Below are 24978 nucleotides of genomic sequence, written 5' to 3' on the forward strand. Positions count from 1 at the left end.
CCGGTCGATCTACGTTCCTACCCTCACCTATGGTCACGAGCTTTGGGTAGTGACCGAAAGAATAAGATCGCGAATACAAGCGGCAGAAATGAGTTTCCTTCGAAGGGTGGCTGGCCTCTCCCTTAGAGATAAGGTGAGGAGTGCGGCCATCCGGGAGGGGCTCAGAGTAGAGCCGCTGCTCCTCCACATCGAAAGGAGCCAGTTGAGGTGGCTCGGGCATCTGATTAGGATGCCTCCTGGCCGCCTCCTGGGTGAGGTGTTCCGGGCATGTCCCACCGGGAAGAGGCCCCGTGGTAGACCCAGGACACGCTGGAGAGATTATGTATCTCGGCTGGCCTGGGAACGCCTTGGGGTCCCTCCGGATGCGCTGGAGGAGGTGGCTGGGGAGAGGGAAGCTTGGGCTTCTCTGCTTAGGCTTCTGCCCCCGCGACCCGGCCCCGGATAAGCGGAAGAAAATGGATGGATGGATGGATATTCATCCTGCTCTAACCAGGTTTCTGTAAGGCAGAATAAACATTAAATCATTTAGTAATGGGGACTCCAGAGCCCTAATGTTTAATAATCTATGTTTAACTGTTTTACTCTTTGGTGCAGTTGAGGATGCTATATTGTTTGCTTAAATAATTTTTTGTTGTTTTTTGGTGGTCTGGGAGCAGGCACCGACTCTATGGGGATGGGGTTTTGGGGGGATGGCAGGAGGAGAGAAGCTGCAGAGAGGCGTGTAAGACTGCAACTCTGCTTCCTGGTCTCAACCCTGGATAGTCACATTTCGGGGGTTTCTAAAAATTAGAGCTGCTCCATCCAAAGTGAGATGGATGCCATCTCTCCTAACAAGACCAGGTTTTCCCTAGAAATTTTCCAATTATCTATGAAGCCCGCATTGTTTTCTGGACATCACTCAGACAGCCAATAATTCAAGGAGAACATTACACTCCTGGCCCGATTGGGGAAGGGTCCAGAGAAAACTGCAGATTATTATTTTAGCCTTAGCCAGCAGTTTCAGATTTCTGGTCCCTGGAATACAATCAACTATGGTTGTTGGTGTCTCTTGCTTCATGTTTCTCAAAACAGAGTCGCCAGTAACCAGAGTTTGTCGAGTTTGTCGAGTGTACCGCTGCGTGTGATCTGCTGGGAGAGTTACCGTTACTGCCAATTTAGGTCAAGGCGTAACTAAACATTTGACACACAGCAGAAACGTTTGGGAGGGACAAGAGAAGAAGCCATGCTGCTAGTGACTTGGCTGTGAGCTAAAATAATAGCTACACTAAGTTAGCAAATTCCACTGTGAAATAAGTCAGTCTCTAAAGATTTGTAATTAATTGAGCTACACAGATTAAACTCCCAAAGTCAGGAGTGCTGCGGCACACTAAAAAACAGAAAATCCTCCGGGGCCCACCCAATCATAAATCTTCACTCTAATAAAAATACAAGAGAAAGTAATGTATTTCCTTGAAAATTTTATTTAAAAAAAACCGACAACACAGGCTGTTGGCTATAAATTGCTAATACTACATAGTGATATGTAAAGTGCTGATGCCACTATGTGACCCACTTGCCCTGTTACAATACAAGAGCAGTAAATTTAGGTCAGAGTAATGAGTAATACCACAAAATAACCACCTCCTATTACCTGTGTCGGGTTCTCTCAAAAACTTCTCCCAAAGATGCAGGCATAGTCGGATGCTGCTGGCCTCCTCAAGTGCACAAAAAGGATATTTGCAACAACCCAAAGGGGATTTTTTTTTTTTAAAAACTGTGCATACTTTTCTGTTGTTACTGTGGCCCGCCTGCAGTACCTTTGCGGCCTACCAGAGGGAGCCGGCCCACATTTTGGGAATCACTGAGCTACAAAACAACACTTTGCATTCTAACAGGAACAGCAAATGATATTATACTGAAGTGAGCCCACAGCCTTAGCATTTAGTACTGAGGATAAGAAGACTGAAAAAAGCAGAGGTAAAATTCAGTTAAATGTCAATATTTCTTTTCAGTCTCATGAATTTACACAAAAAAATTATTATCAAACTTGTTCTGTACTACATGTAGTGTTTAAATCATTATTCTGACAACAGAGTTTTCAAAACTTCCATAAAAAAAAGCAGATCTCTGCTAGACTAATATTAAAATGCTGTATTAAGGTCAGGGATTGTAGTGCACTACATGTAACATGTAGTGCCTGAACACTGAACTGCTGCAAGTAGTAAACAGTGTATTACTGCTAAACTGTTCAGCAGTATTTGGGGTTTAGTGCTGTTCACATAAGTGAGCCAGCCAATGCTAACAAAGCTCTGTGGATGTGTATCTAGACAGTTGTGACTAAAAAGAGTCAAACTTCAAACTGAATCTCCCTTCAGGCCACTTACAGGGGTTGGACAATGAAACTGAAACAGCTGTCATTTTAGTGTGGGAGGTTTCATGGCTAAATTGGACCAGCCTGGTGGCCAATCTTCATTAATTGCACATTGCACCAGTAAGAGCAGAGTGTGAAGGTTCAATTAGCAGGGTAAGAGCACAGTTTTGCTCAAAATATTGCAATGCACACAACATTATGGGTGACATACCAGAGTTCAAAAGAGGACAGATTGTTGGTGCACGTCTTGCTGGCGCATCTGTGACCAAGATAGCAAGTCTCTGTGATGTATCAAGAGCCATGGTATCCAGGGTAATGTCAGCATGCCACCAAGAAGGACGAACCACATCCAACAGGATTAACTGTGGACGCAAGAGGAAGCTGTCTGAAAGGAATGTTCGGGTGCTAACCCGGATTGTATCCAAAAAACATAAAACCACGGCTGCCCAAATCACGGCAGAATTAAATGTGCACCTCAACTCTCCTGTTTCCACCAAAACTGTCCGTCGGGAGCTCCACAGGGTCAATATACACGACCGGGCTGCTATAGCCAAACCTTTGGTCACTCGTGCCAATGCCAAACGTCGGTTTCAATGGTGCAGTGAGGCAAATCTTGGACTGTGAACAATGTGAAACATGTATTGTTCTCTGATGAGTCCACCTTTACTGTTTTCCCCACATCCGAGAGAGTTACAGTGTGGAGAAGCCCCAAAGAAGCGTACCACCCAGACTGTTGCATGCCCAGAGTGAAGCATAGGGGTGGATCAGTGATGGTTTGGGCTGCCATATCATGGCATTCCCTTGGCCCAATACTTGTGCTAGATGGGCGCGTCACTGCCAAGGACTACCGAACCATTCTGGAGGACCATGTGCATCCAATGGTTCAAACATTGTATCCTGAAGGCGGTGCCGTGTATCAATGATGACAATGCACCAATATACACAGCAAGACTGGTGAAAGATTGGTTTGATGAACATGAAAGTGAAGTTGAACATCTCCCATGGCCTGCACAGTCACCAGATCTAAATGTTATTGAGCCACTTTGGGGTGTTTTGGAGGAGCGAGTCAGGAAACGTTTTCCTCCACCAGCATCACGTCATGACCTGCCCACTATCCTGCAAGAAGAATGGCTTAAAATCCCTCTGACCACTGTGCAGGACTTGTATATGTCATTCCCAAGACAAATTGACGCTGTATTGGCCGCAAAAGGAGGCTCTACACCATACTAATAAATTACTGTGGTCTAAAACCAGGTGTTTCAGTTTCATTGTCCAACCCCTGTACATGTCAGTGTTACTGGGTCCTCGAGGGATAATCTGGTTAAATATGAGATAGATGGTAAACGGACTGGTTCTTATATAGTGCTTTTCTACTCGAGCATTTAAAGCAGTTAATACAATACATACTTTACGCATTCACCATTTACACCCATGCATACAAGCACTTCAATGCCTGATTAATAAGCGGCCTGCTCTACCTCATGAGCTAGAGCCACCCCTAGAAAAACCTCAGCTTTTAAAGGTTGAAAATCTCTTTGAAACTTTAAAATAAACTTTTTAATGTTTGTAAAATGTTTCAACAGGTTAAATCTCAGCAAATGTGATTTTGTATTTTGAGTTGCTTTTCTTCAGGATTACTCCAAATACCATTTGCTGTGTTTATTCAGTATATTCTTTGTCTCTTACTGGGTGTTTAGTGTCCCTTTGTGGTTATTTTGTATCTTTGAGGTTTATATGTGGGTTTTTTGTGTACCTTTGTGGGTGCTTTGCGTTTTCTGGGGTTTTTTTTCTTTTCTTTTTTGTGGTTTAGAAAGCAAAAAAAAATGTGTGACTTTTAATATATTTGCACTGCTGGTGTTTCCTGTGTGAAGAAGAGGGATGATCATATTTGGCAATGGACTGCGTAATCCTTGTTTAAAGGTTACGTGTGTGAATACACGTAGATGTTGTCATCACAGTTGTGACAAGATGGAAATCTTGGGTGCGTCCGGAACAGCAAACGGGAAATGATTCTGTGCTGCAGTTTAAAAAACAAAAGTTAACAACTGTCACTTTACAGAAGTGTGCAGTGGCGTGTCATTAGAGGTGACGAAGGCTTCTCTTCCTCAATACAGAAAAAAGGATTAAAAAAAAATCATTCATCTGCTGTAAGCTTATGAGTCATAATGAAAGGCTTCAGTGTAACATCTCTCTAATTTCTGCTCCCGTCCAGCTCTGCTGAACGCCAGCAGAGCCCAGAGAGACTTTTACATTCAGATACAGGTGTTCCATTTGGTGCTTGGCGTACCAGACCTGAGCATGCTCACTGTAACTCTTCTGGCTACAGAAAAGTTCAAACAGTAATTCGTTAAAAAAATGTCTCTTTGCAGACATTTTCTGTTCACATTTGTTATGTGTGACAAATGTTTTCTGTCATAGATTCCACAGAATAAATGATATATTAGCCAATATTGGTAACAAACTGGGTGTGTGTGGTTGTTTTTTTTTTAAATATAGGTGCCGGTTAAAACCCTTTTATTTAAAATGGACTTAGCCAACATGACATCAAACATTAGTTTCTCAATTTCCCTTTTGCAGCCTGAATTTTGGCAGCTACCATATTGGATGTTTTGGATAGCGTTATCAGTTTCTGCTAGCAAGTGTGGTTAGCACCCTGCAACCATAGATTATACTAGTATATCTCAAAAAAGTAGAATACCAGGAAAAAGTTAATTTTCTTTCTTAATTCAATTTTTTGCTAAAGTGGTCTTGAGTTGCATTAAGTTGTCTCTGAAGCTCAGGGTGTCCATTTAAGCAAAGCTACGGTGTGCAGGAAACTTATCACACAATCTGAGATCAGGTCAGCTTTATTGAGTCACACCTCTGACTGACTTGTCCATAGAAAGTGGGGTCCAGATCTCACTAATATTTTGCAGAAGTGCCATAAGCATTGTAGTTTTTAGACCTGTCTACCCAAAAAGCAGCTCTAACACTTTTATGAGGTGGCATAAGCATGAATAATTTTGAGGAAAACCCCAGATTAAATGAATAGTTTGTTTTTTTATGTAAACATGAAATCTAGTTGCTGAGCACGTATGTGTTTGTTTTGACGCCCTAGAAAATGTGCCTAATATAAATCATTGTTAAGGTGAATGTCGATTAGGTTCCAAAAAAGAGGGGCGGAGGGGGAAGGACAAATAAAACATTCATCCACCTTGGTTGTAAATCTAGAGTAGGTGGAGCTGCTTGTGGAGGTGTCTTCCTAAATGAAAGTGTCTGGCTGTTAATGAAAGTGAATCAGTGAGTCAGAGGCACCATTCAAAACAGTAGCGTCTCTATGACAACGTGGGAAACCCATTGCTCACAGCATTTTCTGTCCAGCCAAACTGCTGGTGCCTAAAAGAAGTCAACAACATCCAGTTTGACCTGCAGCTTTACCACCCACCCCCACCCACAACCCCCAGATAACAGATACAGATATGATGGCTAAGAGCGTGATGCCAGCTCAGTGCATACAATGAGCCAATGACTGGAGGTTTCTGGAGAGGTTTTCCATTTCAGTATGTAGTATTTCAGTCAGAGGTTATTTACTTGACTTTTCTAAGAGTTGGTGAAGTAATAGCTGGCAAAGATTAGACACTGAGAAGAAACAGATACATGAGAGGGGAAAAATCTCTGTTAGTGCAATTTCTACTGAATTCATTTTCTCTAATGGTCTCTTGACACTGCCTCCAAAAGTGAGTAAATCCACACTGACTCATGTAAACATGTCCTACTTCAGAGAGGAAAATAATGTTTGTAGCTTGTTGCTAATTCTCCCGTCATATCAGCTGTATGAAGGGAGAGGTGTTTTTGTATCTCACCAGAATTGGCTTACCTTTGCTTAAAGTTGGGGCGTGGCTGCGTTGATCGAAGGGTGTACTGACAAAGTCAGCTGTAGCTGCTGGCTCTCTGCTGACGGCTGCAGGGGGGAACCTATCCATAAAAACTGTTTTTATTTTTTTGTGACGCACTGAAAACATGCTTTTTAATACTATGAAGCATTTTTACACTCAAGTATGGTTGCCGGTGTCGCTAGCTTCATGTTTCTCAAAATAAAGGGCTCCTATATTTAATGACATCATTGTTTTTCATGAATCAAAAATTAGTCAGCAGATTAACCAGTAATGAAAATAGTTGGTAGTGTGGATGTTGTGTTGTGATATTGTTACTAAGTGATTATCATAGCTCAAAGATGGTAACAATATTATCACAATATGTGTCAGTTGTTTCAGGTATTTGTCAGTGTGTATGTGAAACATCTATTGGCACACACCACATCACCACTGCTTGGTAGTTGCAGCCCTGAAGAAGCTATATTTAGGGCACAAAGATGTGCTGTAACTGCCTTTAAAAGAGCTTGTGAATAAAGGCAGTTTCTTTTGTTTTCACTCTATTCTTCCAGTTCAGGTTGGGCTCTATTGTCCTGAAGGCCGTCCCGGATCCAGCAGAAGCAGTGAGAAGTTTACTGACTCACAGCCTGCAGAGGGGAATTAACCTGCAGCACCACAACCAGAGACTAAAGGAGGAGAACCAGAGCCTGAGAGGAGAACAGCAACACATCACTGCAGAGTAAACACGCACAAACCTAGTTAAATCCATAGTGGCTTACACATTTGCTGAACATAAACACATAAATATCAGTTTCAAACTGACCCAGATTTCATTGCTGGTGATGACAGCTGTGTCTTCTGCTGTAACCAAGCAGTTTTCAGCAGGTTTCTGTGAAGAGCTGCAAACCCTGAAGGCAGCCCATCTGAGTATTCACAAGCACCATTAATTTGTCCTTTACATGAGGCCTGAAATGCTACTCTAGCATCCTGAGGCATCTCAACATTCAGAGGAAGCAACACAAACTGTTGTGCGTGTCAGTGTATCATCTTGAGCAGGCACAGAGCAAATAGAATATGTTTTTTGGCCGGACCAACACAACCCTCACACACTGCCTGTCACTTTGTCTCGCTGTCACTTCATCCACTTTCCAGAAATGAAAAATAAGTTGAAAAATTCACTTTTTGACACGTGATCCAACACAAAGACAGAACTACAAAGGGACATAATCATCTAATACAACATCTAATACGACACATATGAGTATAATATGCTATGAATACCTTGTAAGTGTGCATTATGTCAGGCTTATTGTTATAGATTATATAACTATAAAGATATTATGAAGTATATACCCTTGTACAAGAGTGCAGTTTTTACTTTCTTTAATTTGTTTACCATGGAAATGTTTTGTGTGTTTTAGGATGAGGTATTTAAAGTTTTAAATGTGCTTTATAAATCAAATTTGAGAACAATTTCCCTATAATATTAAATTATATGCTGTATGAATTCCCTTTAAAGCATATTTCTTTGTATTGGCTGTCCCTCGTACACAAAGGGTTTGAACTTCAGCTAAGTGCAGCTTTGTGTATTTGAGATGGTCATAAATGGAATATTTGCTCTACTAACATCACGCAGATCCAAGACTATAAAAACCCGGACTGTTTAAAGCCTTCTGAAGTGTGACATTTACATACCCTGACTTAATTATTTGAAATTTTGGCCATGTTTATATGAACATTGTCCTTTTGGAGGATATAGTAAAATAGTTTTAAGTACTTTAAGCTTCAAAAAACGCACTTTTGTCATCTGCTTTATTGCTGCAGTACCTCTTTTAAACCTCTGATAACTCTCTGAGGTCTGAGTCATCAGTGACAGTGACTATTATCACCTATGATGGCTGAAGCTGCATCCACACTCAGAAACCTTCATACTTTGCAAAAGCTGACTCAGACACAGAACATGCAGAAAATCCTGCACACGTTTCTGCAGAAGTGGCAAACTGCAAGGAACCCGTTTTTCCTTTTTCTTTTCTCTTTAGATAGCATGTCAAACTAGCCAGCTGGGCATGATACAGATGTTTTATATGGTAACTCTATGGACATGGACTGTCAGTGCATAGTTTCAGGCACTTAAGCAGCAGTGTTTGCTGTGCATACTAGTGACTCCCTGTGTCATGAACTTTGGGCAAACAGTTTACATGCAAAAAACTCAACCTCTCCATCACTGAACTGCAGTGGTGTCGCATTGGTCAGTATGTGTGCAAGTTTATTGAAGTATGTTTAACTTGTGTATTTCTGTGCTTTCAAGGCTGAAGCGTTATGTTGGTGGTAAGGAGGCCCTGGAGGCAGAGCTTTACTCTCGGTTCGTCCTGGTTCTGAATGAGAAGAAAGCAAAGATTCGCAGTCTGCAGCAGGAGGTCACAAGCCTGCAGGAAATGAGGTGCGCTGCTTACACCACATCACATCATGGTTTTACAGTAGCTCCGCAGAGTCTGAAGACACTGAAGAGTTTTCAAATGTTTGAAAAGTAGAGTTTCACCTGTGAGCCTACAATCAAGCTATTTTTTATGAAATACAGTGGTATGCAAAAGTTTGGGCACCCCTGATAATGGTCATGGTTTTCCTTTATAACTCATTGGTTGTTCAGATCAGCAGTTTCAGTTAAATCTATCATATAGCAGACCAACACAGTGATATTTGAGCAGTGAAATGAAGTTTATAGGATTTACAGAAAGTGTGCAATAATTATTTAAACAAATTTAGGTAGGTGCATAAGTTTGGACACCCCCACAGAAAAATGACATCAATATTTAGTAGATCCTCCTTTTGCAGAAATAACAGCCTCTAAATGCTTCCTGTAGTTTCCACTGAGAGTCTGGATTCTGGTTGAAGGTATTTTGGACCATTCTGCTTTCCAGAACATAAGATAAGATAAGATAAGATAAGATAAGATAAGATAAGATAAGATAAGATAGTGTTTATTCGTCACATGCACAGTTATACACAGTACAATGCACAGTGAAATGTACATCTCCAGTTCAGTCAGGTTTGATGGTTTCTGAGCATGGACAGCCCGCTTTAAATCCCACCACAGATCTTCAATAATATTCAGGTCTGGGACTGAGATGGCCGTTCCAGAACGTTGTACTTGTTCCTCTGCATGAACGCCTCAGTAGATTCTGAGCAGTGTTTGGGGTCATTGTCTTGTTGAAGTATCCAGCCCCGGCACAACTTCAACTTTGTCACTGATTCTTGAACATTGTTCTCAAGAATCTGTGATATTGACTGGAATCCATGAGACCCTCAACTTTAACAAGATTCCCAGTACCTGCACTGGCCCCACAGCCCCACAGCATGATGGAACCACCACCAAATTTCACTGTGGGTACCAAGTGTTTGTCTTGGAGTGCTGTGTTCTTTTCCCACGATGCATACCGCCCCTTGTTATGTCCAAATAACTCAGTTTTAGTTTCATCAGTCCACAGCACCTTATTCTAAAATGAAGCTAGCTTGTAAAAATGTGCTTTAGCAGACCTCAAGCAACTCTGTTTGTGGCGTGTGTGCAGAAAAGGCTTCTTCTACATTACTCTCCCATACAGCCTCTCCTTGTGCAAAGTGCGCTGAATAGTTGAACGATGCACCGTGACAACAACTGCAGCAAGATGATGTTGTAGGTCTTTGGAGCTGCTCTGTGGGTTGACTATGACTGTTCTCACCATCCTTCTCCTCTGCCTATCTGAGAGTTTTCTTGACCTGCCACTTCGGGCCTTAACTAGAACTGTGCCTGTGGTCTTCCATTTCCTCACTATGTTCCTCACAGTGGAAACTGACAGCTGAAATCTCTGAGAGCTTTTTGGATCCTTCCTCTAAACCATGATGCTGAACAGTCTTTGTTTTCAGCACATCTGAGAGTTGTTTTGAGGCTCCCATGTTGCCACTCTTCAGAGAAGATGCAAAGAGGAGAAACACTTGCAATTGGCCACCTTAACCCTTTCTCATGATTGGATTCACCTGCGTATGTAGGTCAAGGGTCAATGAGCTTACAAAACACATTTTGTGTTCCAATAATTAGTGCTAAAGGTATTCAAATCAATAAAATGACAAGGGTGCCCAAACCTATGCACCGGCCTAATTTAGTTTAAATAATTATTGCACATTTTCTGTAAATCCTATAAACTTCATTTCACTTCTCAAATATCACTGTGTTCATCTGCTATATGATATATTTAACTGAAACTGCTGATCCGAACAACCAATGATTTATAAAGGAAAATCATGACAATTATCAGGGGTGCCCAAACTTTTGCATACCACTGTATGTACTGTAGTTGATCAGTAAACAGATCAAGGGTCTGTTTCCTGTGATTCCTCTGTTGTAAAAGTTATGTGAGTGTTAAGCAGTCTGACTGAATCATATAATGTGTGTTTTCTGCTGTAGGAGTTCCACTGAGCAGAGAAAGAGACACTCAGTAAAGTCAGAGCAGCCAGCAGGTCAGGATGGTGGTGTTGAGGAGGATGAATATGGAGGCAGTACTGATGAGGACCCAGAGGATGTGGAGTCGACTCCAGCCTCCAGTTTGCCATCTCGGGGTAAGCCCTGTGACAGTGGAAAAAATTACAATGAATTTGTTTTAGAAGATTAAAACAAAAAGTTACCCCAAAGCAAACCGGATACGTTTTTGTTGAGTTTTTAGCTGTTTTTTAAAAATATCACCGAGTCCACAGTTCTCAACTCAGCGAGAGAGTTCCAGAGTCTGGAGGCCACTGTTACCTGAGCTCCTTTGGTTCGCAGCTTTGCACCATGCACAGCCAGTAGGCTCTGATCACATGACCTCAGAAACCTGTTGATTTACACTGCTGCTTGTCCATGCAGAGCTCTAAAAGTTAGCAATGGTGTGATGTGAGTAACTTAGAGGACTTAGTCAGAAGCTTTGCAGCTTTGCAACAACCTGCAGACGTTTTGCTTACACAAGTGAACAGTGATTTACAATAATCCAAATGCAATGAAATAAAGACATAAATAATTTCTAATTTAGAGTGTGATTCAATGGAAGTGAACTTGGCAATGTTTTAAGTGATAAAATCAAGAGTGAAAGCTTATCCTTAAAAGGGCTAAAAATGTGCTGAAGATAGGGCAGATATGGCAGAAACAGTAAAAGCCCCAAACACAACTTTGTGGGACACCATAGGCAAGAAAAGTGGAAGAGGACCTAGAAGCACCAACAGAAGAAGATTGTTTAGAAGGATATGAAGAAAACTACTCCAAAGTAGACCCTGAAACAGCCTCCCAGTATCACAGCCTGTGGAGCATAATGCTGTAATGGCAGAGGTGAAGTCCAACATCAGCAGAACAGAACATTCTCCTGCATCGAGATGTCATTGGAGACTCTAAGAAGAGCTGTTTTGGTGGAGTGATCTTAGAGTAATTCTTTCCCACTCTGAGATGTTAGTGTGTGTCCTTCTGCCATTCCTATGAGGAAGGGATTGTGTTCTTTTTGCCATGACCAACTTCTTCTGAGACTGAGACTCAGTTGTTATCATCTAAAGAACGCCTGTTATTTAAAGTAAACATGCTATTTTGGTCACATTCATCCAGAATATTGTTCAGGCTCGTCCATGTGATCTGTAGCCAACTTTAGATGAGCAGCAGTGTTTTTTATAGAGAGCAGTGCTTTAACCTTGTAGCACCAGAACACCAGACAGACCTTTAGCGCCTTCCTTTGTGACCTCCCAAAGATTTATTCTCACTCTTGACATCTCGTGTGGAGGGTAACACGTATCTACATAATTTCTTTGAATTAAAACAAGGTGTCCATTTGTACTGAATCATTCCAGTGATTAATTTACTGCTTATGCTAGAGGTTTGCGTACCTTTTCTCCTCAGTAGAAAGTAATCTCAGACATTTTTAATTCAATTTATTTTACTGCTTTCTCTTTATCTACTTTTAGATCTTGCACAGAAATGGGATGATATATCACTTCATATATACTTAAATGTAACAAACATAAAGGTATATCATGTCCCTCTTAATCCGAGTCTTACTTGTATGGAACTTTCCGTGTTGTTCCTGAATCAGAATTATATTCCTAACATAACAGTTTCTGAAAATGATTGTCGCAGATCTTATACATTAAGTGCTTTATTGTTTTTTTTCTTATGGATACTTAATATTTCTTGACTTCATCAGGTAGAGCAGTGCTGTTACAGGTGCTCTGACTTGATGGAAAACACCTGCTGAGATGTGTGTGACGCATGTCTCTGAGAGCAGAGCTGTAACAACACATTTATTACTGTAAAGTCAGCAAACCAGCGAGCTGTGAGCATTTTCACATCAAAACTTTCTGGATATGACTCTGGGAGCTGTTGTCATGGGAGCTGAGTGTGTTTGGACTGTCAGTGAGACTTTGTGTGTTTCCTACCCAGAAACTAACCACGACCTCACTTAGCAGTTATAGTAGTGTGCCTCTGCGAACTGACCTCCACAAACACATTTAAATGTAAGCAGCTCTTAATGTTGACATTGCCCTTCATCAGCCTCGAGACTTTAACTCCCAGATGGCATGGGTGTGATAAATGTGCCATCAGCAGAAAATATGGAGTGTAAGTGCTGAACATAAGTTAGCAATAATGGAGCTGTGAAAGGTTTTTTGGGGAGTTTCGCCTTCCTCTGAGCTGTTTACGTCTGTGATTTTTCCACTTTGCAATGGTCTACAGCCAGATTAGGTTTCTTTTGATACTTCAACACTTTTTGGATGCTGTTGTCCCCGCTGGGCTTTCCCCTCCGTCATGAGGCAAAACTTGCAGGATTTGTGTTTTTTCTGTTGCCACGGCAGTGACTCAGATGGCTCGCAGATAGAGGGAGGGGGAGGAAGGGGCAAAGTGAATCCAGGGAAATTTGTAGTGTTGCTGTGTGTGTGCATGGGTCTGTTTGTGTAGTGTAGAAACTGCTGCTAAGGTTGAAAATGTGTTTCTTAAACATTAGATTCATTGGAGATCCTATTTAAGGTCAGGTAAATACACGTGAGAACCTTTCAGTGGGCCAATCGAGTGGAAAGTAGTAGAAAAAATAAGTTGTTCTGCACAAGGTTCCTCATAGGAACCGTCCTGTCCCCCTTCCTCTTCACAATATTTACATCTGACTTCCAGTACAACGCCAATGCCCGATTTCTTCAGAAACTCTCTGATGACTCAGCCATCATGGGTTGTATCAGTGAAGGACAGGAAGAGGAACACGGGGCACGATTAGGGACTTTATGGACTGGTGCAACCACAACTGTCTTCACCTAAATGTACGTAAACCAAGGAGATGGTGAATGACTTTAAGAGGAAGAGACACACACCGGCTCCAGTCACCAATCAAGGCACGGAGGCGGAGGCTGCTACAGGTACCTGGGCGTGCAGCTGGATGACAAGCTGGACTGGTCCAGACACACGGAGCCAGTGTACAAGAAGGGGCAAAGCAGCTTGTACTTCCTGAGAAGGTTAAAATCTGTGTGTGCTGGGGGGACGGGGCTGAACTGGACGGTTCAGCAGGTGGGTGGGGGGGGAGGATGCTGAGGAAACCAAACAGCGTACACAGCAATAGCTCACACCCACTGCACGACCTTCAGGAAAGCACCTGCAGTCACAGACTGACACCATCAGGAGGGAACGCAGCAGGAAGAACTTCCTGCCTGCAGCAGTCGGACTTTTTAATGAGCAATGCTAACCACTCATTTTAATTCACCACTGTATATAATATTTAAATAGCATTTATATTGTGTTTCTGATAGTACTGTAGTATTAGCGTTAGCTGATACTGCTGCTGTAACAAAGCGATTTCCTGCAAATGAGCAATAAAGTTCTATTGTATTCTATTGTACTCTTTAGTTCCATTTATTTAATCCTTTCCTGCCTTCCTATTGTAAGATGAATGCCAAAATTAGAATATATTTATGCAGCTAGTCTCATTTTAAATGACTGCTGTTATTTCCTGACCCATGCTCTCCTCAGAGTCACTGACTCCAGGCCCACTGGATGACAGCTTGAGTGACCTCACAGACGTGGCCCCCTCTCGCAAGCGGCGCGTTCATAACCGTGGGGCCCCAGAAGCTGCGGTAAAACGACCAAACCCAGAGAGGCTGCAGAGAAAGAGGTACGAGTGTCTCCGCGCTGCCTCCTTCACATCGGGGTCACTGGGTGTGGGCTATGCTGCTGCTCTTTGTTTTGACAGTGTATGCGCAGTAGCTCCTCTGGCTTTATAGCGTCTTTACTGCCTCTAAAGCTTCAAACAGTTCATGCAGTTCTGTTTAAATGTGTTCCCATGTGTCAGGGAGGGACAACACAGCTGAAGTAACACACAGTCTGCTTAAATGAACTTGACTGTCACCAGTTAAAGACACCTGCCTCCTTTTTCTGTGGAACAAACAGGAGAAAACAGAAAGCTTGATCTGGAGCTTCTCCATGTTTCATCTTCCCCTTTCCTTCACATCCAACATCTCTTCCTCATCTCACCCCTTGCTCGTTACTTTAATAGGAAGCATCAAACATTCAGGGAATCATCTTTATGTTAGGTAATTAAAACCAGCCTGTAGCGGCATTATATTGTTCACGCAGTTGGATGAAGCTGCTACTGAGCTCTGTGCGAAGCATTTGCAGCTGCAAACAAGTGATTAATGCAACACAGTCACGGGTGTAAATATGCGAAGGAATCAAAGTGTTTAAATAAACGCTGATAAAAGTCTATGAGCAGCATGCATTTTTAAAAATAATTAGAAAGAATGCTTTTAGATTTTAAGGCACTCTTTGCATGGAAGCCACTTCCAGCTTTTATGTACAGGGAATGCATTTACTCCATGTAAGGCCAGAGATGGCATTAGCCACCAAATACTTTTATTATGTGAAGAAAGGCTGGTGTGACTGGGTGTTAAAGCAAAGAAGCATTTAAGTAGCAGGGTTATTATAGTTAACGAAAACGAACGAAATAACGAAAACTGAAATTGAAAAAACATTGTCGTTAACTGAAATAAATAAAAACTATAATTAAAAGGAAAAAACGATAACTAATTAAAACTGAATTGTGAGTTTACAAAACTAACTAAAACTAACTGAAATTATCGATAAACTGACTTTCATTTTAAGCCTTGTGGATTGATATGAAATCATTGTTTCCGCTCTCGGAGTTTAAGCTGGGAGCGCCACAGGACAACTGTGTGAGTGCGCATGTGCGTGCGCTCACCGTGCTGGTCCGCAAAGTAATGGCTGCGGTCTGCCGAGAAAGCGGCAGAGTCCCGTATGGAGGTTCTTTGAGTACAAACACCTGCACACGACCACAAGGTAATTAACACACACAATCCAGCTACACAAGCATAAATGTGGACATGAGGTCGGCAACTTCTGTAGGTTGTGTACAGAGGCCGCAAAGACCCTGCAGGTTTAATTAGCGAGCATCTAACCAAGCTAGCTCCAAAACAGAAGCAGCTTCAGGTGGTGAGAACATCAGGATGCAGCTGGATTTGAGCTTTGACTCCTTCAAAGAGTTTGTTTTTGTTTAACACCACATGTAGGTGTTATTAATCTGCTGCACTGATGCTGAAGTTTATTGTGGAGTTTATTGTAGAATTTATTGAGTTTGGGAGTTCATGTTTTTCTTTGTTTCTCCCTGTTGATGTTCATGTGTGTCCTTAATAATACACAAATTTAGCATGTCTTGTGAACAGTTGGTTGTTGACTATATTTCTTTAAACTGTATCTTTTGTCAAGTTTTCATTACACAATAGTCACTTTTGCGCCTTGAATCTTGCACCTGATCAGGTATGAAAATACTAAAACTAATACTGAAACTAACTGAAACTAACTAAAACTAAGCATGAAACCAAAAATAAAAACTAATAAAAACGAGAAAAACCACTCTGAAAACGAATTAAAACTAACTGAATTAGAGAAAAAAAAGTAAAAACTAACTAAAACTAAACTATAATGTAAAATCCAAAACTATTATAACTCTGTTAAGTAGCAGTAGATCTGTTTTCTGGGCTCCTGCAGCAGCAGCTTCTATTTTCAGTTCTCCTTCATGTCCAGAGAAACAGCCCATCTGTCCACCTTCGGGGCAGTATCACATTTTACAGCTTTCTTCTGGAGATGAATGCCAAGCTCACCTCTTCTTGCTCCAAAACAAAAACACAAGGGTCAGCCAAAGTGCTAATGCTGAGGCTTTGAAATGCAATTGGTAATGTTACTGTGTTTACATCCTTCTTTTATATACAGTCTATGCAGTGTGCAGATTTTGCAGAGTGTGTTTGTGACTCAGAATTTGGATGAGGATTCAGATATGTGGGTTCAGAGTAATAAAAAACAGTTATTTTGACATAAGTGACAGTAATTTTTTTCATAACTCATTTTAACCAACTCCTTTAATGTCTTTTGAATGCCATTATTGTCTGGTTGGAACACATTTTGGACTGGGGCTGCTGGGGTGGAGGTGGGGGATTGCAAAGGGAGGTCTAGCATATGAACTGGGGAGCCAAAGAAACAATTATGCAACTCTCTTCTATTCTCCTGCATGTTGTTTCTATAGTCCCTGTGTCCACCCTCAAAGTCAGACCATCACACACTCTGAAAGCCCCATTGCTGCACATCCAAAACCTCACAATGCCATTGCTCTTGTTCCCATATCTTCCATTTGCCAGCTTCTTTTGGAGGTATCTGTTTAGAAACTGTTCTAAAAAGCATGTCTCAATCTGACATTGTTTCTGTAGCAAGCCTCCAATCCCCTCCCACTGAGCTGAATATACTGTATCCAAACCTCTCCGAGTGCCAGCGACTGTAAACCGTGCCACATGCAGATAAGTGCTGCCATCCATCTCCAGCTGCTGTCAGGATTTGGTAGTGGTGGCCATTACCAGCTCTGACTTCCCTAACAAGAAGCAGCAGTGATCTGATGTGCATTTGTAGCTGTCTGGGTGTTTGATAGCTGCAGTGGTCCGAAAGCTGCTGAAGCCCCCCCCCCCCAAGCTGGCAAACACCAGCAGAAAAGAGGCCCTTACCCTGGCAGTGCCTGTTGAGCACTGTTACCTCCACAGAGAAGATGGAGACCAGGAGGAGGAAAAGTTACCAGAGAGAAAGAGCCAAAAGAGAGCCACGTACGCAGTTTAAAACAGTGCTCAGCATTTTGGGAAATTACTTTTTTATAAGAAGTGTCACTTGACCTCACTGTGAACCCAGCAGTGCAAAGAAGAGATCAGTGGATAACTGCCGCTTCTTCGTTTGTCCTCCACTTCCCTCAATTTCTTTTAAGGACACACTGCACACCATGCAGAGATATGCCAGGTTTTTAGTTGATAGCTCTTTAGGAATCATCTCGTTGTGATGCTGCCTGTCAGCACTTTCCATAGATTCAGCTAAAGAAATGGAAACAAGTTATTTAGTTTTGCGACAGGCTGCCAGTAACAAAGTGCCTAAGATACAACTTAAAATGCGTTCTTTGCCTAGTTTCTGTCACGTGTAGATGCAACACTGGCTCGTCCCTTGAGTTAGGAGTTGTTTTATGCTTGAATGATTCATAGGTCAGCTTAACAAAGAACGCATTCCCCTGAAAATAGTCAGATACCAGGACTGCACTGAGAATGAGTGAAAATCAGCCGATGTTCAGAGAAAAGCCTGGAAAGCTGTTGCTCAAGACCACTTGAAAAAATTACAAGAAAGTCTGGCTCCTTGGAAACAAAATATAAAGCACAGTACTGGAGGCTTAGAGGTTGTAGCCTTCTTTTCAGTCACTATGCTTTCCTACACTAAGCTGTCAGTTTCCCAAATCCTGGTCTGTACTTTACTATTAGATGTATTTTTATCCCAGAATGATGAACTCTTTGTTTAAAGAAACAAAGACGACTTTATCGATTCCTCTGAAAATCAGAGAGGTTTTGAGTTGACTGCTCAGCTGCTTCTCCTGATCTTTTAACATGTGGTTAGGATATAAGTGTTTGTGGGCTCAAAGGACTGTTTCCTATGAAAAGAAACCAAAAGAAAGAGCGAAATCCTTCCTCTCCATCACACATGGACCGGTTCTGTAAACAATCAAACATCGCTTCAAGCATCACAGATAATTATTACAAGACGTGGTATTGCCAGGGTCTCGTGTGTTTTCATTTAGATTCATACTGGTGTCAGTACAGAGTTTCTACAGTCTTTATCCCTCAAGCACAGTCTAATTTATCTGTTAAATATATTACATGAATATACTTTTATTGGACATGTCATGAGTGTGTGTTGCAAGCAAGGAAAAAACTTTGCAGTCAAAAGTTTTTCCATCTGTGAGTTTCAAACTGGTCAAAATAAAAAAATATGTAATTATATAAACACCAACCCTGCCCATAATACTCTGTGTGTTGCCGGTAACCTGGATGTTGAGCTTGTAACTCTTCAGGTCTAGAAAAGCTGTCCAGTTTAAGAAGGGAACACCACGCTCCATCCATCCATCCATCCATCCATCCATCCATCCATCCATCCATCCATCCATCCATCCATCCATCCATCCACATCAAATCTTAGTGGGGAAAAAATTATGCTGGATATCTGTACTGATATGGGCTGGGTAATGTGTTAGGAATGAAAGGATTCTGCATAGTTTAACAGAAAGAAAATTAACAGCCTACAGAGGCTGAATTCAAAGATACCCTGAAAATCAAAGTGAAAACATTAAATGGCAGGCTGGTCCATTTTGTCAAAATTTAAATTTGTCCAAGGATTTTATCCTGATACCTGATGGCAGTCAGGGTGTTGTTCCCTAGCCTGTAGAGGTCTGTGTGTCCTTACATTGATATGCCTCCCCAGACCATCACTGACCCACCACCAAACCGGTCATGCTGAACGATGTTACAGGCAGCATAACGTTCTCCACAGCTTCTCCAGACCCTTTCAGGTCTGTCACATGTGCTCAGGATGAACCTGCTCTCATCTGTGAAAAAGACAGGGCACCAGTGATGGACCTGCCAGTTCTGGTATTCTATGGTAAATGTCAATTAGGCTCCACGGTGCCAGGCAGTGAGCACAGGGCCCACTGGAGGACAACGGGCCCTCGGGCCACCCTCCTGAAGTCTGTTTCTGATTGTTTGGTCAGAGACATTCACACCAGTGGCTGCTGGAGGTCATTTTGTAGCTCTCTACGGTCCTGTCCAGCTCTCCTAGAGTAACTGTCTGTCTCCTGGAATCTCCTCCATGCTCTTAAGACTATGCTGAGACACAGCAAACCTTCTGCCAATGGCATGTATTGATGTGCCACCCTGGAGGAGTTGGACTACCTGTGCAGCCTCTGTAGGATCCAGGTATGGCCTCATGCTACCAGCAGTGACATTGACCCTAGTTAATACAAAACTAGTGAAAAACAGTCAGAAAAGATGAGGAGGGAAAAATGTAAGTGTCCTCCACCTGTTTTGGGGGTTGTCTCATTGTTGTCCCTCTAGTGCTGTTCACTTCATTAACACCAAAGACTTGATGCTATACTCTGATTAAAAAGTGTTCCTTTCATTTTCTTGAGCAGTGTACAGTACTTTCTCTTCATGCTGGAAGAAGAAATTAAACTTCACAGTCTCTGTCTGTCTCCCACCTTCTGTCTCCTCTACTTTCTAACACCTCTGTGTTACCACAGCTTTCCTCCAGCACTGTTACACTGCTAATAATCGTCAATCCTTACACTGAAAAATAAACCCGAACACCTACTATTGAACCCATTTTATGGTTTTTTTTATTTGCTTTATTTTACTGGATATATTTTGAGTGGAGGTAAACCACTGACATGGAGGAACTTTGACACCTGAAACATGCAATAGCTGTAAAGTCAGCATGAGCACTCATGGGCCCAGGAGGGTACCGCTTAGGTTCAGGTCGAGCTTGCAGCATTTAACCGTGGGCACTGATTGAATACTTTAGCATTTTCTCCAGCATTTTGTGACCACTGTTATTTGTTTTTAAACCTGTGACTGAAGGAAAGGTCATTTCAGTTTTGTTCTGCATGATAGCACAAAACTGAGGAAGACATCCTGCAACCGATGGACTGATGACAGAGTGTAGGCCTTGTAAGCATTTATGCACTTGAAGAGATGCTGTGAATTTGAGACAGCAGTGGTTAGGGTTGTAAAAGTTTTTCATTGCTACATGCAGAAATCACATTATAAATCAGGTTTCGTTTGTTGGTTTATCAGCTGACTAATTTGTCTTGGCTGCAGAACTCAAAGGGCTGAACAAAAAGGGCTGTAAATAAATGTTCCAGGTGGGAATGCTGCTCAGGTACTTTATAAGTGGGTCATATTGTATGACTGTGCCAGAGTTAACCACTCAGATATGAAGTGTTCATTAATGGCAGAGATAGTCTGCCTCCACCCTTCCCTCACTCCTTCTCCTCCTCCCCCTGTTTCAGTCTCCATGCTAAGCTAATGCATGCAAAGAAATGTGGAGCGTCTCTGGGATAAAGCACTAGCGACCAGTTGGCCTACATTTGTGTTTTGCTTATCAGTTTTCTCTCCCTTGATCCCCTGCCTGCCTTTTCTCTGCTTCCCACTGAGCTTTCTTGATTCCCCTTTCATCCTCTCTTATCTCCACACTTAAACATCACATGGTGTCACCATGGGTTCTAAAAGGTTCACCAAAGTGGTTTCAGTCACATGATGAAGAATTACAAAACGAGCATCTATTGATGCGGGTCTCGTGTATTTTTTTTCTCAGGACTTTCCAGCACTATGTAACAGTAGGATTAATAATGACATAATTAATGACGTCAGATGAAGTTGACCTGTGCCACCGAGGTTCAGGTGGTCTGAAACTGTTAATGTTCAGACACAAAACACCCACAAAGAGAAAAAATACGCAGACATAGAGTTTGATGAATTAACCAGTTAAAAGTGTATATAATGTAAAAAAAGACCTTCAGCATGAAGGCAGAAACAATTCAGCAGACCTGAAACTGGTGAACATGAACATGGAAACACAAAAACACACTGAGGTAGTGATGGCTTTGATGTAGACCGCTTAAAGTGGGGGAGTTCCTGGGCCACAGTTTTACACACACACACACACACACACACACACACACACACACACTGCCCATGTGGTTCTTGTCTTGTGTCTCATGGGCCACTTCCTGTCTCAACAGGAAAACTCCTGTAAACCAGCCTCATTAGCCCACTGACCTGTGTGTGTGTGTGTGTGTGTGTGTGTGTGTGTGTGTGTGTGTGTGTGTGTGTGTGTGTGTGTGTGTGGTTCACAGGAATGAGTCTCCTGCAGGATCCAGTAAGCTGCAGACTCCTCAGCACTCTGCAGGTTCTGCTGCAGGTTCTGCAGTGGAGGACCTTTTTGAGGACTTCTGATGCTGCACCTCTGCCCCATGCAGACGGATAAACACGACTACAGCAGAGATTTCAATTAAAAGCCATCATATTTTTTTATTGTGAACAAATGCATTTAGTGTCATAGGTTGCTGCAAAAGTATAAGGATGTATGCAACACTGCAAACAAAGACATGTTGGTGACAGAAAAGCTTCTCCAAGTGTAGCGACTGTTCCTTGTAGTGATCAGCTGCACTGATGACCCATATTTGGAATAGTAAAAATGTGTCATGGCAAAGTTTACATTAGCACAGCACTAATCTGAAATGCATTTTAAGTGAAGTAAAGAGACTTTGATTTTTCAAGGAACTCTGAGCAGCATTTCTGAATAAAACTAAATCATAATGGACTTTAAACACTGAAACCTGTTTCCTTTTCTAGTACTACAGTATACATCATGGGCTACATATCGATGACTTTGTCATTTTAATATTTGTGCAAATAAACAATGAAAATAAAGGTGTGTATTTCCTGTAAACCACAAGGTTTCTGTTGTATCATTAGTTTAAAATTGGCTTGAAAAGCCCCTTATTCTGTGGCTGCTGGTTACATTAAGTACTATTAGCAGCTGGAAAGTTTTTAAGCTGCAAGTATACTTTTACAGAGCCAACACCAACATTGCACTTATGTTCTGGCACTTTAAGGAAACCTTTGAGTCAAACACAGTACGTTCAGGACACTTTCCTTTAACTACAGGTTATATGGTTTAATTAATCCTTGCAGCAATAATCATGAAAATGTAATCAACAGTTTTGAATGCTGTGATGTTGATACTGTAGGAATCAACAGGTGATTGAATTCTGGACTGTTTTATCCTGCTCTGCTCAGCCTCCTGTGGTACTGTAAAGCATGGCTGAGCACTTAAATGCAACAGTATTTAAGTGGAAATGCTGTTTCATGGGATGAACAAGAGATTATTACATTTATACAATCTTATTCTGATCTTTTTTTTTTTTTTTTTGCATATTAAAAATGGACATAAACCACTGTTCAGCTCAAGGATTCAAAATCTCATCCTGATTTTGAATTTTGGCCATCGCCATCTTAGCTTTTTGAAACCAGAAATCTAAAGTCAGCGGTGGATAGGCTCACAGGATAGTAACTACAGCACATCATGAGGACCATAATGTACAAAATGACCATCAACTTGTGTTCAGTTAGACTTGAAAGTAGTGTCTGCAGGATAAACTTATGATATGACTTATATTTACTGAGAGCATGGATCCAGGGAGCCGAGGGCTGTTTCCCTTCAGACATCCACCCATCCAGACTTCTTTTTGCAACTAGAGGAGTCGCCTCCTGCTGGCCATCAGAAAGAATGCAGCGATAAGGCTTCCTGCGGATGAGGTCCGTGTCCATCCCTCCAAATAGAGCATGCAGCCAGGGCCAGTTAAATTTCTGATGACTAAAAGAGTACGATTTTATGGTGACAGCTGCTTTGACCAACTAATCAGAACAGGAAAAGCAAGTCATATGCAACTTCTTAAATAAAGATATATGCGTGTCAAATAAGACCCTTCCAACACTGCACAGATACGGTGGTGGGGGGCACCTCTGGCACAACCAGGCCCTGGGATTAAAGTTAATGATAGAGGAATAACCGGCCTTATTAGGATGAAGAAGATGGTTGTGTTGCAGTCCCAAGACTGAGCACTGGACACCGGCCGGACCGGGACCGGGACCAGGCAGTACACACAAAGTCAGGATGCTTTTGCTTCGGGTCTCCCTTTCCTCCACTTCTCCCAGTTCAGACTTCATTCTCGCTTCTTCCATCCCCACGTTCCTCTCTTTGTCACACTCACACCTCCTTCGCCCCCACCCCATCCCCAAAGAGTCCCTCCTCCCTCTGCGTTGGGTGGTGTATTAAGAGGCATGTGCGCTCCTTCTCTTCCTAATATCAGGGTAATAGCGGGTGGAGTGGATTTGAACTTGCAGCCAGAGCTGTGAGTTTTGAGAGGAGCCTCTAAACACGCGCGTTCACACGCCGCGGATCATTCCGCGTCTCCAGGAGTTCCGTCTGGAACAATTTTAAGTGATAAGCCTGAAACGAGCCAGCCGGATTTTTGGACCTTTGAATGCACTTCCAAGGTTGTATTATTATTTTTTTATTTGTTTGTTTATTTATTTGATTCTCCACAGCGTGCCTCACTATTGTTTTAATATCCCCTGATATTAACTAAAGTTAATATTAACCGTATCTGGGGACTAAATATGGACTATAAGAATATGTTTCATTCCCAGTGGCCGGGAATGCTCCCACACTGATAAAGCCAAGCGATTAAGAGCCTCTCTGATCAAACTAACCCCGGGGACCCATTAAGGCCGCTTACAGCCTCTGACAGCGGAAGCACCTGATCACCTGATAAGCTTAATCACTGTCACCGTCTCAGATCATGTCACACGTGCTCTCAGAAGCCGCTCCTTTGTGCTTTTATTTGCTTTGTACCTGACTGTCATTAAGAAATGAAAACCTGAATCTGATTCATTGGCAGGGAGTATGTTAATGAGATATGAGCTATTCTATCACACCTTACTTGAGCTAATTATGAATGAATTTCTTTTATTCAGCACTGAAATACAAATAAACGTGTAGAGAAGGAACTTTGCCACTTGATTCCTGTAAAATCCTAAAGTTTATATAGTCTAGGTAGTTCCAGAAATATGACAAACTTGAAGTAATAATAGAAGAAATGGTTTTTATTTGACACTGAAAATAAAAATATTAATGTCCGATCATGTCGTTTAGGTAACAGTGATTCCAAAAGTTACTCGAGCCACAGGAAAGAACTTGATCCTATTTCTATGAGATTCAGTGAGAAGTTTAACATTTAAAAAGCCTGTTTTTATGCAGGGAAACTTTTGTCTAGATTAGTTTGAATGCAGCAGTAAAACCCAGCTGAGCACAGAAGCGGAGGCTGCACTGCAGTAGTCTTTGTGCTTGTATGTACCAACACCACCGGCTGATATTCTTCACTGCAGCTGTAACAATTAATCAGTCATTTAGCTTCTCAGCAGAAAAGGTACCTTTGATTACTGTTTAATTAAATTATCATTTCATTATCTTTGCTACAGTATAGCTACTTCTACTCCACTACATAAAAAAGTGTTATATAAGACCCACTCCATTTACCATTTACTTCACCTTCTTGTCAGATTTTTGCCTATAAAATAGCTTCGAGGTGACTGTTGTGAATTGGTGCTATATAAATAAATAATAATTAATCGGTCAGTTGAGACTGATTGGTAAATGGATAGGTTTTTATATAGCTCTAAGCACTTTATTCAGCACATGTTTGCACAGCACTTTCTTCGCCTAAATGTTTTCTAACATTCACGCTCCAATGAATGTATCAGCTCAGCATCTTGCCCAAGGGTGTTTTGGCATGGAGAGAAATCAAACCACCAACCTTGCGATTAGTAGAT

The 24978-nt window shown here is 41.8% G+C and overlaps 2 protein-coding genes across 2 annotated transcripts in view; both read left to right on the forward strand.

Annotated features, from left to right (window-relative positions):
- Positions 1–21998, forward strand: part of LOC115776371 (DNA repair protein XRCC4-like) — a 31995-nt gene extending 9997 nt beyond the window's left edge. The window contains exons 4-8 of the mRNA XM_030724018.1: positions 6774–6940; positions 8510–8641; positions 10640–10791; positions 14195–14336; positions 21438–21998. Coding sequence (XP_030579878.1) covers positions 6774–6940; positions 8510–8641; positions 10640–10791; positions 14195–14336; positions 21438–21537 — 693 coding nt within the window. The 3' untranslated portion in view covers positions 21538–21998. The remainder of the gene's footprint in view (positions 1–6773; positions 6941–8509; positions 8642–10639; positions 10792–14194; positions 14337–21437) is intronic.
- Positions 21999–23484: 1486 nt separating this feature from the next.
- The window catches only part of vcanb (versican b), a 35919-nt gene continuing 34425 nt past the window's right edge, over positions 23485–24978 (forward strand). Inside the window, exon 1 of the mRNA XM_030723915.1 lies at positions 23485–23643. Within this exon, the coding sequence (XP_030579775.1) occupies positions 23631–23643 (13 nt within the window). The 5' untranslated portion in view covers positions 23485–23630. The remainder of the gene's footprint in view (positions 23644–24978) is intronic.

The sequence above is a fragment of the Archocentrus centrarchus genome, unplaced genomic scaffold, assembly GCF_007364275.1.
Source record: "Archocentrus centrarchus isolate MPI-CPG fArcCen1 unplaced genomic scaffold, fArcCen1 scaffold_30_ctg1, whole genome shotgun sequence".
NCBI lineage: Eukaryota > Metazoa > Chordata > Actinopteri > Cichliformes > Cichlidae > Archocentrus > Archocentrus centrarchus.